The 15833-nt window shown below is 42.6% G+C and overlaps 1 protein-coding gene across 4 annotated transcripts in view; it reads right to left on the bottom strand.

Annotated features, from left to right (window-relative positions):
* SHROOM3 (shroom family member 3) overlaps window positions 1-15833 on the bottom strand; it is a 170283-nt gene that overhangs the window by 114833 nt on the left and 39617 nt on the right. For 3 of the 4 annotated variants that reach the window (XM_027087651.1, XM_027087653.1, XM_027087652.1), the window contains exon 1: window positions 7963-8067. The exons of the other annotated variant lie outside the window; for it this stretch is intronic. In XM_027087651.1, coding sequence (XP_026943452.1) covers window positions 7963-8042 — 80 coding nt within the window. In that variant the 5' untranslated portion in view covers window positions 8043-8067. Of the gene's footprint in view, window positions 1-7962; window positions 8068-15833 lie in introns of those variants that run through there. 4 annotated transcript variants of the gene reach the window in all.

Below are 15833 nucleotides of genomic sequence, written 5' to 3'. Positions count from 1 at the left end.
GAAAAGCTAGTTTATCTTTCATGACATTATCTTAAATTTATGTAGCACATTTTTCCCAAGAAGTTCAAAGGATTTTACTCGAAACTTCTCACTGGTTTTGATTGAAGTCCCAGGATATAGGCAAAAGGCTGCTTCCATTGCCCGGGTTTTCATTAAAAATCATTTTGCTTTCTCTTGGTATTTGATGAGAGAAGCAGCTCTTTGATTTGGGAATCTTTTTAAAATTGACTTTGTTCTTTTTTAATCCCAACTGCTCCAGGCATCATTAGCTCCTCTTAATAGAAGTTTCAATTTCCTTTTATCCCTTTGAGCCTGGGTTCCAATGTCCTCAAAGCAGCACCTTTTAATTGGCCTGGAAAAGGTCACTGTTTTAAGAAGAGGAAGCCATATCATACATTTTACAGGGTCAATGTGGGTCTTTGAGATCAGAAAGGGATGTTTGCAGGGGGTGGATTCATCCCCCAGCAAATGTTTAGGTGGTATGTGATTACCTCCTAAATATTTTCGATATAATGATCCACGTAATTACATATACCCACTCTTATCCAACACATTCCCTGCTGTAATTAGTTGGCCTTGATTTAAAATTCATTTGTCTTTAAGATTTTGTCCTCCTTTTTAAATTTAACCAATGGCTGAGAGGCAGTGTTAATTTTGACAGTGGTTTCCTTATATGTAATAACTCTTGGTGACACTCTCCTATATAAACACCCCAATCACGTGTTTTTTAGAAAATGGTACAAGGGCATCTAATGTATTCTCCCACCTTCAGGTACCATTCCACCACACATTGTCTTGTATATTCTAGCGGTAGTTTCTCCAAAGAAATCTAAAGTGTAATAAAATCTTACGTATACATGGACACAGTTTACAATCAAAAAAAGCTTTTTGAGGGAAACCTACCCTATTACTTTACTTTCTTCTAGTGTTACAAACACTAATCTGGATCTGGAGTGGGTACCTAAATCCTGAAGTGGAGGAGGGAAGCCGTAAACCTTTCAAGGATCTGAAAGAATTCACAGAAACTTGACTCCACCAGGGCAGCAGTAAGGAGGGGAGGGGGAGAGCTGCTAAAAAATTCTAGTCTTTTAGGGGTTAGCCTTCCACTTCAAAGAATCACTGATATAAAGAAATACTCTACAATATTTCATCTCTTTAATTACCAAGACACTTTTAAGAAGCCTCAATGTTTGGTACCTCTGGAGTCATCACTCAGGCACTTATGAGAAGTTAAGCATTACTACACAATTATTTCCACACAATTCCTATCTTATAGATGGACTGTGGATAAATATTATGAAAAAAATGGCATATTAGAAAGATGCTACAATACACAAAAAATTAAAAATCTAGGTCCACAGGTTTCTTTTTTCTATATTATTGCTTGAAGAAAAATAAATTGATGAAGGGATTTTTTTTTTTTCCTACAAACTTTCCAGAATAAAGTTCCTTGGTTTCCCCTTCTCTTGAAGAATTGGGTGAAATCCTAAGTTTAATGCACCTAATGGAAGTAGACCACCAAGAACAAGGTAAGCAATTGTCCTCATCTAGTTTTCCCTGAAACACTGTGTTCTGTGCTACATGTCACCCACAAAAGAGAGTGATGTGGACAATTTAGAACACTATCAAGGAAGAAGGACCTTAACAGCCCAGGTCTCTAGATCCAACATGGAAATAAGAGGTGAAAGAATGAAAGATTAACTCACCTGGAAGAGATCTGGCAGAAAAATGTTAACTGTCCTCAAAAGATTGGAAGGTGCTGAAGTGGAAAAAACCATTCAGTATCTTCTATTTGGTCCAAGAAGGATGAAAGCGCTGAAGTTATGATAGAATTAGTATAAAGGAGAACATCACTGTAATTTGAAGTGCTCTGAAAATGAAATAGTCTGCTTTGGTACTTAGGAGTTCACTTTCCCCAACGGTGTTCAAGTGGACACTGGCGGACCACTCTAGGGAACTGTTGTAAAATGCATGAGAAAAGACACTGAACCGCTTGGATTTTCAGTTCCCTTCTAACCCTCAAGTTCTATGAAAACGCCTGCCCTGGGGAGAAATCACTGATGCAACAAAATTAGGTACAACCAAATAATTCAAATATGAATGGTTTCAGGGATCCAGGACGTAGGATTTATCTTGTATTGTCTTTGTGTAGGCTTTCCTAGCCCAAAGAGAAGGAAAGAGTTACTTTATTCCACTAAAAGAGACTGTGTGTTAAACAAGTCTAGTTCACTCAGACAAAAGACAAAACAAAACAACATAGTCCTTTTAAGGGTGCTCCACGAGATTGTTTATCTACACTCAACTACTTAAATTGACTCTTCTGAAATTTCTGTGTGGGTTGTGCTGGGAGGATGGATGCAGGCTTTCCGCAGCCATCATGTCACCCAGCTGGGATGTGGAGAAGGTTCCTCCACTCCCCCCCGAGGAACCTTCAGCAGCTCTCCCCTCATGGCCCCCATCAGCAAGGGAGAGACTAAATGAGGTTCGAGCCCTGGAAGGCATCGTCTGGGATTGTTGAGAGGCAGTGGGTCAAACCCAGACTAACTAGTGACCTACAGGGAGGGGATGGAGAGAGAAACAGCAGAAAGGAAGGTGTTTCTTCCAACAACTCCCTTTTCATGCTGGTATTTGTAACGTGTGTCATAAAGAGAAGGAGCAGAGCTCATCTTTACCGACTAACTCTTACTCAACAGTTGAATTCCACATGATGCTATGGAGATCACTTCGTATTAATCCATTTAGGTAAAAGACTTGAAAAAGAGATAAAGAGATGGCATGGTGCTAAACACACAGGCTTTGAGTTAAAAGAGCCAGGGTTCAAGTTCTGACTTTCTAGTTTCTAACTGTATGACCTTGAGCAAGTAGGTTACTTAACCTCTCTGGGCCTCAGTTTCCTCATCTGTAAAGTGGGGCTAGGAACAGTGGCTGGCTCATCCTGAGTACTAGAGAAATGCTAGCTTCTGTTATGTTCACAGAAACAGAAAACCGAGTCCCTCTTGAGCTTGCTTCTCCTTGAGTCCTGTCTAAGACACAAAAGGAACAAAAGCGGCATTGAGGTAAGAATCTAGGTCACATCAGACCTGTGGCTCTGCTGATTGGAAAAGAACATGAACCCAGACTGGGGCAGCTGAAAGTGAAAGTGAATCCTACACAACTTTTAAAGAAAATAAAATGAAAGGGTATTTTCTGACATGGAGAGATGTCCAAAATTATTAAATGAAAACACATCTTAGAAAACAGTGTGATTGGGACTTCCCTGGTGGTCCAATGGTTAAGAATCTGCCTTCCAATGCAGGGGATGCGGGTTCGATCCCTGGTCGGGGAACTAAGATCCCACATGCCACAGGGCAACTAAACCAACGCGCCTCAACTACTGAGCTCACACGCCTCAACTAGAGAGAAGCTTGTACGCCACAGCGGAGGATCTCAAATGCCCAAGACACGACGCAGCCAAAAATTAAATAAATCAATAAATAAATATTAAAAAAAAAAAAGAAAACAGTGTGATTGGGACTTCCCTGGTGGTCCAGTGGGTAAGATTCCATGCTCCCAGTGCAGGGGGCCCGGGTTTGATCCCTTGTTGGGGAACTAGAGCCCACATGCATGCCGCAACTAAGACTTCGCATTGCTGCAACTAAAAAAAGATCCCACATGCCGCAATCCCATGACTGACGATCCCACGTGCCACAACTAAGACCTGGCACAGCCTAAATAAATATTAAAAAACAACAACAACCACAGTGTGATCACCTATGGGAAAAAAGGATTCCTATTAACATACATGATGGTAACATGTCAGCATCTATAAAAGAGAAGAGCTGGAGGAATTTCCACCCAACAATGGATAATGATTTGGGGAGCAATTTAGGATTGTATGGGACATTCACTCTATATTTGTTATTTCTGTAATATCTGGATGTTTATAAAGAATATTATTCATTTTTAAATTAGGAAAATAAATGTTTAAAAAGAAAAAATACATTATCCTATTACAGATTTTACACTGTACTCTATACTGCTCACCTTAAACTGGAGTAGGCAATTAATAATGACAAGAGAAAAGCAGATGCAGGAAATGCTTCTCTAGTCTCCTTTCAAAATGACAACACACATCACATTTTAGAACCTCTTTCATACATCTGCCCACGAGCCTGCTGAAGTAGGTATTTGTGGTTAACACTTTGTGCTGTGCGGCCTTACGTCGTGGTTTGAATCCTGGCTCTATGTCTTACTAACTGTATGACCTTGTGCAAGTTTCTTAATCATTGTGCCTCAGTTACTTGACCTGTCAAATGGGACTAATAGTAGTACCTCAAAGGGTTGTTGTGAGTACGAACTGAGATACTGTATGTAAAATGCTTAGAACAGTGACTGGCATACAGTAAGCACTAAATAAAGAGTTTGGCCGTCATTTTATTCTTCATTTAGAGAAAACTGTGGATCCGAATGATACCTTTATCTCAAAACAACAAACGCCCCAGAATCCTGAAATTCATTCCCACTGCCACCTCTCTAAGACCAGAATTGTATCACTTAATTCGTAGATTGTTGCTATATCTTCCTACACAGGCTTCTCACTCCAACTTATCTTTCCTGGAATTGCTGGATTCAGCTCTTTTGAGCTTTCCTTTAATCGCTTACAGTTTGGCTTAAATGGCTTCAGAATTTCCCACTGTTGAAAGGTTAAATGTCAAACACCTTCACCCGTCCCTTCATACACTGGCTTCATCCTACCTTTTTTTTTTTTTAACTGAAGTAGAGTTAATTACAATGTTGTGTTAGTTTCAAGTGTACAGCAAAGTGATTCAGTTATACATATATATATTCTTTTTCAGATTCTTTTCCATTATATGTTATTACAAGATATTGAATATAGTTCCCTGTGCTATACAGTAGGCCCTTGTTGTTTACCTATTTTATATATAGTGGTGTGTATCTGTTAATCCCAAATTCCTAATTTATCTCTTGATCTCCCCATGCCACCTTTCTCATATGTGACACGGTATGTCAAACACAGACCACAGTGGCTTCAGCTGCACTGTTCCCCGAGAACCACAGAGCACCCCCGATTCTGAGCCTTCGCCTCAGGCTATCGCCCACCCCCCCATTCCTAATCCCCTCAGGGCAAGATCCCAGTCAGTAATACAAGACTCAAGAAAAGCTGTCTGACCACTCAAATCCACAGTTACCTCTACTTTGAAATCCTAGAGCATCTGACATCCTGGCCCAAGCTCTCATTGGACGTTCCATTACAGTCACTGAAGCGGGTATCATATGTAAATTCAACAAGCATTTATTGATCAGGCTTTGGGAGTTCAGAGATGAATAATACAAAGTCCCTATCCTCATTGAGCCCATGTTCTATCAGAGAAGAGAGAAAGTAAGCAAATGATAGCTTGGCTACGGCTGCCCATGTGCTTTGTCAGAGGCATGTACAAGGTACAGCGGTGGCCCAAAGACAGAGACAACCACAAACGAATGAATCAACATTAAGGGCTTGAAGTGTTGTTGAAGGGCTTACCTTTCTTTCTCCCCACCAAATTTGCCCTTTCTCTGGTTGATCAAAAACATGGAGCTGGATCTTAAATATTTTAAGACCCTGTCCTACTTAAGGGCTCAAAATGACAGGCTCTGACTGGTTTTCCCCTCTCTGGCACCAGCCTCTCCCTGGAGTATATTTCCACCTTCCCTGCTACTTAGTTCACCTCTATCTGCCTATTTACTTGTTTAAAACGTGAACCAACTGGTCAGGTACAGTAATCTAATTCTGCATTTGGTTTGAGGCCAATGCATTGAGGGCATTCAATAAGTAATGGTGCCCGGTGCGCCTTTCCTGGATCCTGGCTGCATAGGTCTGAGACGAAGCTGGGATCCTAGGAGGCAAGCCCGAGAGATAGTGAATGAAGGGTGGTAGAGCTCTGGAGACCACAAGGGCAAAGTTGCTCTGACTGCCTGCCCCAGAGATCATAACACCTGCGGGACTTGCCGCAGTGAAGCTTACACATGCAAATAGTACACCACTGAGTCGGTTAGGGTGTGAACTTCTTCCTGACATGATTTTCCCAGATTCCCTCTGGGTAAAAGTACATAAGGGCTTCCCCACTATGAGCACACAGGCCCATGTTTACTTGCCTTCATTAAAGAAATTCTCCTTCCTGTGAGTGGGTGGTTCTAGGAGGGGTGAGGCAGGAGTCCCTGTTGGAGGATATGGGCGTCCCAAGGGAGGAAGAACACGGAAAAGACAGGAAATCCTTAAAATAAAATTCCCTGGACAATGTGTGTCCACTTATCCATCAAACCGTTCACTCATCTTATCTATCCACCACGGGATAGGTGGTGAGGCTACAACGATGAATATCGCAGGACCTGGCTCAAGGGTGACATTCAAGAAATATTTACGGAATTAACGACTTAAGCTTATGCATTCGCTTTACCTTGATTACCATTTCCTACTGGAGAACATTCTTTGCTTTCTGTATGCCAGATGTTACCTAGCATATTTCAGCCCACAGTTAACGGAGGCATCTCGGCCTGCATAAAAAGGATCTTCCAACATATTCCCTACACTCTTGAACTTAGATCCCCAAATGCCTTATTTTTAACCTTCTTCCCTGCTGTCTTCTCCCCATCTCCATTTAAGATTCCACTGTTTGCCCCACTGTTTGGTTTCTCCTGGCTTCTGAATGATAATTCAAATACTGATTGCTTTCAGGCTACACGGGCGGTTTCCTCTTCGCCTCTAGCTCTCTCTTCCAAGTTCCGCTATGTCAGAGAGCAAGGTGCTGGACGGGAGTCAAGGGGATTGGCTCCCCGTTCTAGCGAGATCTCCTGGCTTGGGGGCAATTTGGCTTGTCCAGCTGTATCTCCCATTCTCTGTCTGTAGAATGGCAGGGATGCCAACTGGCCCAGGGATAGAACAAGGGTTGGTGAGCTCATAGCTGGAAGGGATGATGTATCCAAGAACAAAGCAATATTATGAGGTGAAATTCTGATTTTACGGTCTATCAATATCAAGCCTCATACCGTTTCTGGCTTTTCTGCTTCTGTGATTTTGGCGCATGACTTCTAAGGAAGAGGTCTGGATAACGAGCATGACTCGTCTTCTCAGGCACAGACCCCCGTATATAGAATGGACACTTGGCACAAGTCAGAACACGCGGGTGTAGCTGGCTGCTAATCAAACACTGCCAGCAGGTGAGCACGAAGAACACCTGGTTTGGAGAAGCACTTCTGATGCGGGAGAGCATTTTCTAAAGTGTCACTCAAAGCTGGATTCAATTAAACTACAAGTTTGAAAAGAACTCATGTTACAAAATGAGAAATCCGTCTTTATGCTTAAAGATGCAGAAACTTTGTAGATTACAGCTACCGAGAAAGAAAGAAAGAAACCACACATACACACAAAGACACCAATGAATCATTTTTTTCCCCTGCAGAGCACACAAAACAAATTCTTTGAGCATGAACTGTGGAAGTCCCTCTAGAAGAAAACTCCTTTCTATATCGGATTGTAATAATCTGGCAGCTGACAAATATGTTAGCGATGTACACAAAAGAACAGCTAAAATCTAAAACAAATACTACTCTCATAAGCTGAATAAAAAATGGCAAAATAAATGTCCAGTAAAGTATGGATAACCATCATTGTTCTTATATTTTAATGTTCAAACACAGGAATGAACAAGCAGCTGTTATTTCTATTTAAAAAAAGAAATTTGCCAGAAATAGGATTCTCTTGGAGAAATGAGCCTCTAACCTAAAATCATCCCCCAGGTCACTGGAAGACGCATTCAACACCCATGTCGCTCTTGTGTGCCACACAACACTTCCGATTTACCTAATGGAAGAAGGAAGAGTAACTTCTGCTGTATTACTGCCTTCGCGCTCGCCACCTCTCCCCAGAAGTCCTCATGCAGGAACACTGGCCAATAGGAAACACAGGCCAACGCTGCCCTCACTTACGGATTTTGCTGCCTTCTCAACTTTGGGGTCCCAAGCCCGGGTAACATCAGAGCCAGGCAGCTGCCCTTGCTTAGCACCATATCCGAAACAGCCCAGCAGCAAGACTGGTACGGGAGGGGAGGACAGCCCAGAGGGAAGAGGAAGAGGCTCTTACTCACCACCCACTCAGAGCTGGCACTGGTTGTAAAACTACAGCACACCCCCTGCAGGAACACCTCTCGCCACCTTGCCTCAACACCAGTTTGCAGTAATAGTCTCTGCGTGGGCGTGAAAAGGAAATGAGCTGGACCAGGGGAAATGGCCAGCAGGTGGGAAACAAACCAGAGGACCCCTCTCCCAAGTACTCCTCAGAGAAACATTCATTTCCCCCGGGGGCTTGGTGATTCCGGGGGCTCTTCAACAAAATGCACACCCCTCAAGAGTAGGGACCATGGAATTACACATGGATTTATTAGGTACTCAGTACAGGGCTATGGGCTTCTGTTTAGAATTCTCCCTCCCTATAACCAGAACCTTCTGCCAAAGGTGTGAGCAGTTCTTTGAGACCCAAGTTAAGGTAGTTCCTGAAACCCCCCTCAAAGATCTGCCTCTGGTTGCTGCAAGGGTACTGCCTTATAAATATGTGGGCGATGGTTATTCTCTTGCCCTCCCCCTCTTCCCCTAGAGCCCATTCCGGTTTCTACAGAGGCAAGGGCTCCTAGGTCCATGGGAGTTCTGGGTGGGTCTATGTCCCTCATGACCTAATGCCCCCCTTCCTCAAGAGGTTAGGTCACTTTTTGGGTGGGCAAAAGCTAGAGAGTCTTCAGAAGTAGTAAATATACCATCTCTCCTGATCTGACCCATGGGGACCCATTCCTATGATCAGACTGCAAGGGAAGCACAGATTTGAAGGGATCATTTCATGTCTATCTTTTTAAACTTGTTTTAAAAAAAGATTCAGCCATGTCACCTTATTCCTCAAGGTCATTTAAAAGTTTTGTAGATGATGACTCAGGAAAATGAGAAGGGTCTTCATGGATGACTCATGGCATTTAAAGTGTCAAACCCATTTGACCTGGTCACATCGTATGCTAGACAGTTAAGCTTTAAGTACGTCCCTTGAAAGAAGATTTTGACTGAAAGTATTTTTGATTTCTTTAACACTTTTGCAAAGAGTATAAAGGCAACCCAAGCACGGAAAATCACTAGTAAGCCATCAACCGACCAACCTCTCTTTTTAGGGGTAAATATAAACGTGCAGTATCAGACAATTCGTTTCTGAAGTTTCTATACATTCAGTATAGATTAGGCTAGGTTAGACAAATCTATAAATTAGATTTGTAAAATTAGGCTAGACAAAAGTAGAGCTTGAAGTCTCTTGTTGACTCACCTGACAGGCTTGGCCAAAGCTTTCTCTGACGTTCCCAAGAAGACAGCCTCTTAGGTGTCCGACTCCCAGTCACTCCACCCAACCTCCAATCCCAGTGCAGGTTGGGTGGTGTTGCCTAGTTCCCCTGGGCTATCCGGATGCCACTCATTGCAGAGATTCGGAGTCATTAAATCCTGCCATACCTGACCTGGAGACCTGGGAGGGGAAAGGCATTATAGAAGAGGCGCTGAACCCAGAACCTTGCATACTCCTTTCAAGGCTCAACAGAACACACAGACTTAGCAAGGTCCAGTCCTTGGCTTTGACTACATTATCCCTAGGCCTCATAATGAGGGTGTTTCCCGAGTGCAAACAACTGAAAGGGCTTTGTCTTACTTCTGACTGAGAACATTCCCACAACCTCTAAAGCTCGGAATCACCCTTAGAATACAGAGATCCATCATTCAGGGCAGAATTTTCTACCTTCAGAGTTTGTTTCTCCTTTAGCAAGTCTCTCATTGGTCAGGGGAGCCAGTGACTGTGAGGCTGCATCAGCTTCTAAAGTCCCTGAGCATAAGCTTCTTCTCAGAATGACATCACCCTCTGTAGAGGCTATAAGGAGAAAGGAAACATTGAATTTCACACAAGAAAAAGAGAAAAGGAGCCTGAGTTATTCAGAATAGTCTCTCTTTTTTTGAGATCTTTCCTTCCCCTAAACATAATGATTCTTCTGTTATCCTCATTTTTTCTACCAAGGTTCCGTTCCTGACTACATTACCAGGCTGAGGCCAAGCCCTCAATCCTCATGTTTTCGTTAGACCTAGAAAAACAATGCAAGACAGAGAGGCTTTCTCTATCTAATGCACGTGTAAGTGTTTGGGTTCAACCCTTCCAGGCCCATCTTTCCATGACATAGGATGCCCGTTCAGAAAAGCACTGTAATATCTTCTTTCTTTTGAAAACTACTGGTTACTTAAATAAAATTGTATATTATGCAGAACTATCTTTCCTCCCATCCAGGAGTGAATTCAAAGACTATAGTTCTTGGGAAATTATAGGCAAATGGGATGGCTAGGCACATTAGGAAAAGTGACTTTAAATTAGTAGTAATTTCAGGGATGAAGTAAAAGCCTGCTTCTGAGTCTCTACACATACTTTCTGTGAAAAAGGCTACACAGGATGTCCATTAAATAATTACCAAATTGTTTCCCCTTGGGCTCCTAATGGTTGGGGTTAAACAGGTAGACAGTTATGAATTGCCCCTCAAAATCAAAATGAAATGTCACACATCTAAACTTTCCTTTGGAAAGCTCTTTGGTATTTTTCTACCCGACAGCTAAATTGGATGATTGATTGATTGGTTGCTTTTATTATCTTTAAGACAGACTCTTGGGTGTGGTCAAAGTGAAAAGATGAGGAGAAATCAGCCCATAGGAGGAGTGCTTTTCCTCTAAATTAGAACAACCTAGCAGTCATTGGAGGTGCCCTAGACTGGAATTGTTTTTGTTGTTCGAATCTGAAAATGACAACATAGAATACAGTCAATGGCATGCAGCATTATGGGTGTTGCATCTTTAATTGGTATGTAGAAGGCATGCCTGTGGAATTAGTCCTTGGAATATTGGCCAATCAGATCACTTGCAACATTTCTCAATGTTTAGTTTCATCTTATAATTAAGTAACAATGATCATTTCCTGGCAGCTAAGGACTGGCTAGAGGAGTAAGAAGCCTCATTAGGTTTATAATTTATCAAATTCTAAGCTCTTCATCTGCAATGTGGCAAAAAGAGAAAGCATTCTCAGATTCCAAAATGATTAAAGACAATCTCCAACCATATTTCATATGTGTGTTCACTTGTTCTTCAAAGCCTGACTTGTTATTTTCCAAGTTTTTTTTTTTTTAATGTTTATGTTATTTATTTTCATTGTTTTATTTTTTGGCTGCGTTGGGTCTCTGTTGCTGCCCCTGGGCTTTCTCTAGCTGCGGTGAGCGGGGTCTGCTGTTCGTTGCGGTGTGCGGGCTTCTCACTGCGGTGGCTTCTCTTGTTGCGGAGCACGGGCTCTAGGCACACAGGCTTCAGTAGTTGTGGCACACGGGCTCAGTAGTTGTGGCTTGCGGGCTCTAGAGTGCACGCTCAGTAGTTGTGGCGCACAGGCTTAGTTGTTCCATGGCATGTGGGATCTTCCCGGACCAGGGCTCGAACCCATGTTCCCTGCATTGGCAGGTGGATTCTTAACCACTGCGCTACCAGGGTGGTCCCATTTTCTGAGTTTTTAAGAAACAACTGTGTATTATTATATAAGCAGGAAAAAATGTTGATATTGATGTGACTTTAATAGAGATGTATTAAACTATGTTAACACATGCACATGCTAAAACAAAAGTAGAGTTGACAGTCCATGTTCCCTTTTAGACTCTTTTTGGGACAATTCCAAACCCTTGACTATCCATTAATTCTAGCAATAGCATCCTCTTTCATTTCTAGCCCAACTTTTATGCATTATAACTTTTATGTGGTTTTATACCAACACCGGTTTAATCAAATGTCACCTGCTTTTACTTTCTGGAAACTCCCTTCCATATGCCTTGAGATAAAGGACGTTGGTTGAAGAGGAGGTTCCTGGAGCTCCCAGACTGCCTGAGTTCCAAACCAAAACTGCCACGTAAGCATGGTTTTTGGTATTTGGGTGAGAAGGAGAGAGACAACATTTAAAATTTTGCTAAAATACAAGCATTTAGTACTCCAACTAAGTACAAAGTGTGCTGCAAGATTTCAGTGATAAGTTAATTACCTAGATTTTATAGAATGTAGTGTGACCTTATATAAAGGGATTATGACAGTCCCTACCATGTGAGGTCAGGATTAAACGAGTTATTACAGCTCTAAACAGCACACTAAGTGCTCCATAGATGCTGCCTTATGTTCTACTTGGGTTCCGTTACAGGAAACAGACCCAAGGAACTAGTGTCAAAGGATGATTCGGAGGATAAACATCAGGGTGACTCCTTGAAAGCTTAATCCCCCCAAGTAGACACAGTAGATCAAATTTCCTAGGAACGTATATTAGTTTTAATTCACCATTCTAAAACCTAAGATTAGGAGACTTTCTAGCAATCTTGGTAATGGTCCTACCTCATTACCAAATCCCTAGCTAAAATGGTGATAGAAACCACCCATGCTAATACACTGTCTGCCCTTGTCGTCATTTTATCATCACCTGTTCTCTCTTCAACCCACTGCATTCCAGCTTTCATCCCTATCACTCCTTTGCAACTGCTCCTGTCAGAGTCACATCATTCTGTATTTGCCAAGGTCAGTGGTTTGTGACCATCTCACAGGATCCGTCAGCAGGAGCATTCAACACACGTGACTGTTCCCTCCTGAACAAACACTTTCTTTTCTTTTCTTCCATGACACCACACCCTCCTGGGTTTTGCCTCCCTCCCCCAACTCACTGACAGTTGCTTCTCAGTTGCCTTTGCTGGGTCTTCCTCCTCTCAAGGTCGCTACACCCCAGGGACTGGTCTTCACATCTTTTCTCTAGTTACACTCTCTCTGGTGAGTAAATCAGTTCCTGTGACTTTAAATACTGTTTATATGTGGATGACTCTCAACTTTCTCTCCCCAGCTCTGAACCCTCCCCTGGACTCCAAACTCTTACATACAACTACCTACCCAGATATCTGATTGGCTTATCAACAATAATACGTTTGAAATGGAACTCTTCCTTCTGCTATTCCCTGGCACCCTACACCCCTACCCCTACCCTCCAAACCTGCCATTTTCCAGTTTTCTCCACCTTAATTAATGGCCCCATTATCCCAGTGGTACAGCCCCAAACCCAGCTGTCACCGTCATTACTCTTACCCTTAAGCTTTTATTCAATCCATCAGTACGTTAGCTGATGCTGTCTCAGAAATCTGTCTCAAATCTCATCACTTCAGCCATCTCCACTGCCACCATCCTAGAACAAGCTACTAGCACATCCTTCGATTAGTGTAATAGCTTCCTCATTGGTCTCCCTTCTCCTACTCTTGCCCTTATATACGCTAGTCCTTAAAAAGGAATCTCGGTGTTATTTCGAAGGAGTAAATTTGATAATACTGTTCCCTTGCTAAAATCCTCCAAAGGCCTCATGCTACATTTAGACCACAATTCATTTCCTTACTATGGCCCATGAGGCCCCACAGGATGTGGTTCCAGCCTACCTTGTTCCCTATGCTTCAGCCTTACTGGCCTTTCATTTGCTTCAATATCCCAAGATTGTTCCCACCTCAAGGACCTTGCTCTTGAATTCTCCCCCCGCCTGGAATGCCCCACACCTCCATGTGGCAGGCTCTTTCTTATTATTTAGGTTTTAGTTCAAAAGTCACCTGACCTTCTCTGACTCTCCTACCTAAAAGTAGCCCCCCAAATCTCTATCTTATGACCCTGTTCTATTTTCTTCATAGCACATATTACTATCTGGAATTACCCTCTTCACTTATTTGTTTACTTGTTTATTATCTATGTGACCCCATGAGAAGTAAGGTCTATGAAAACAAATACCTCACCTATCTTATTTACCACTGCATTTCCTATATAGAGGGAAATGCCTGCCGTTTGGTGGGTACTCTATAAATATCTGTTGAATGAATGAATTATCTCTTAAGTGTAATAGTTCGCAAATTATATATAATGACCAGCTGGAACTCAACCGCCAATCCAAATAATTCACCAATACGTAAGAAACGGCTAGAACCAGGAGTAAATTGAAGTGCAGTATATGTCTGACTACAGCCCACAATCAAATAAAAATTATGTTCAAGTCTATGTTCCTTTGGCCCTTTCTAGGCTTTTCCTCCAATTCACCATCAAGAATCATCAAAAGCTGATGGCAGAGTTACCCACATTCTCTTTCTTCTCCTTCCACCTCTAGTTCCTAACAGGAAAAGAGTACTTTACTGTGACTGATTAGATGAAAAAAATGATTCCTTCTGCCTCCCAGCTCCCTGTTTTATTTGAAACCTGGCCTGAGCAACTCAGAAGGCACTTTCCAGCTCTCTCTTCGAGAGCAGTCAGCTGAGCTTCACTCTGTGGCTTTTTACACTTAGGGATGCAGGTGCTGCTAGAGCTCATGAACAGGACAGCTCCACTCCCTGCTTGTGCTCTGAAGGGAACACTCGGTGGCAGAAATGACCTCTGACTTTACCTCACTGTTACCACCTTTCTTGTTCCATCTAATGAAATTGTAAAGAAGAGTACTGGGCTAGAGGCAAGCTTACTCCTGACTCTGTTGTAACCATTTACTATGATTTTGGGCAAATCATTTACTTTCTCTGGGCATGCCTTTGTTATTCATAAAATGAGAAACTTTAGTTGATGATCAATAGCTCTAACCGTCCATGGTGTGGAAATGTTTTGCTTCCAGTACGTACAACACAAATTAATTGGTGTACCTGGTTATGAGTGATGTTGTGCTACTATAGTCAGAAGACAACAGAAGGTGGGGTTAACTTAGCCCAGAGGATTGGAACGAGTCCTATGTCATGGCTGCAGCTTCTACAGATGCAATTTCCAGGAATTAGTGACTTTCCATTGGATATTTTATAGTTTTTAAGACCCATACATGAGGGACTTCCCTGGTGGTCCAGTGGTAAAGAATCCGCCTCACAATGCAGGGGATGTGGGCTCAATCCCTGGTTAGGGAACTAAGATCCCACATGCCATGGAGCAACTAAGCCCACGCACCACAACTACTGAGATCGTGTGCCTCAACTAGAGAGCCTGTGTGCCGCAAACTACAGAGCCCACGCGCTCTGGAGCCTACGTGGCACAACTAGAGAGAGAAAACCCGCATGCCACAACTAGAGAGAAGCCTGCGCACCACAACGAAAGGTCCCGCATGCCTCAACAAAGATCCCACGCGTCGCAACTAAGACCCGACGCAGTCAAAAATAAATTAAATAAATAAATAATAAAATAAACCTTAAAAAAAAAAAAGACCCATACTTTCACCAAAGACCCCAAAATTTCTATCTTCAGCCCAGCTCCCAATTCTAGACACCAGATTCATATACCCAACCACCTAGTCAACATCTTCATCTGACGTCAATAGGTATATTTAATTTAAAATGTTTCAAATCGCTCCCCAAAGCCTGTTCAACTTGTCACCTTCTCCATCTCGGTTGATGGCAATACCATCCATCTGGTGCTCAAGCCTGAAACCTTTACTCCTTTCTTTCTCTCCCTCCACATCTAATCTTCCAGAAGATCCTGTTAGGTCAACCTGCAAAATAAATGCAGAATCCAACAGCATCTCACCATTTCCCCTGCCGTCATCCGGGCCCCAGTATCATCTTGTCCCTGGATTACTGCCAAGTCTCCTCACTGGCATTCCTTTTGCCCCTGCCTCTCATCCCCAGTCTTTTCACAACCAGAGTGATTCTTTTGGAACATGACTCAAATCATGTCAATTATCCGCTCAAAACCCTGCAAGGGGGCTTCCCTGGTGGCGCAACGGTTGAGAGTCCGCCTGCCGA

This window comes from Aethalodelphis obliquidens, unplaced genomic scaffold (assembly GCF_003676395.1).
Source record: "Aethalodelphis obliquidens isolate GAN/ISIS:26980383/991018 unplaced genomic scaffold, ASM367639v1 scaffold59, whole genome shotgun sequence".
In the NCBI taxonomy this organism is placed as follows: Eukaryota; Metazoa; Chordata; class Mammalia; order Artiodactyla; family Delphinidae; genus Aethalodelphis; species Aethalodelphis obliquidens.
Note: the sequence above shows the minus strand (reverse complement) of the source record. Positions and strands in the feature narration are given on the sequence as shown.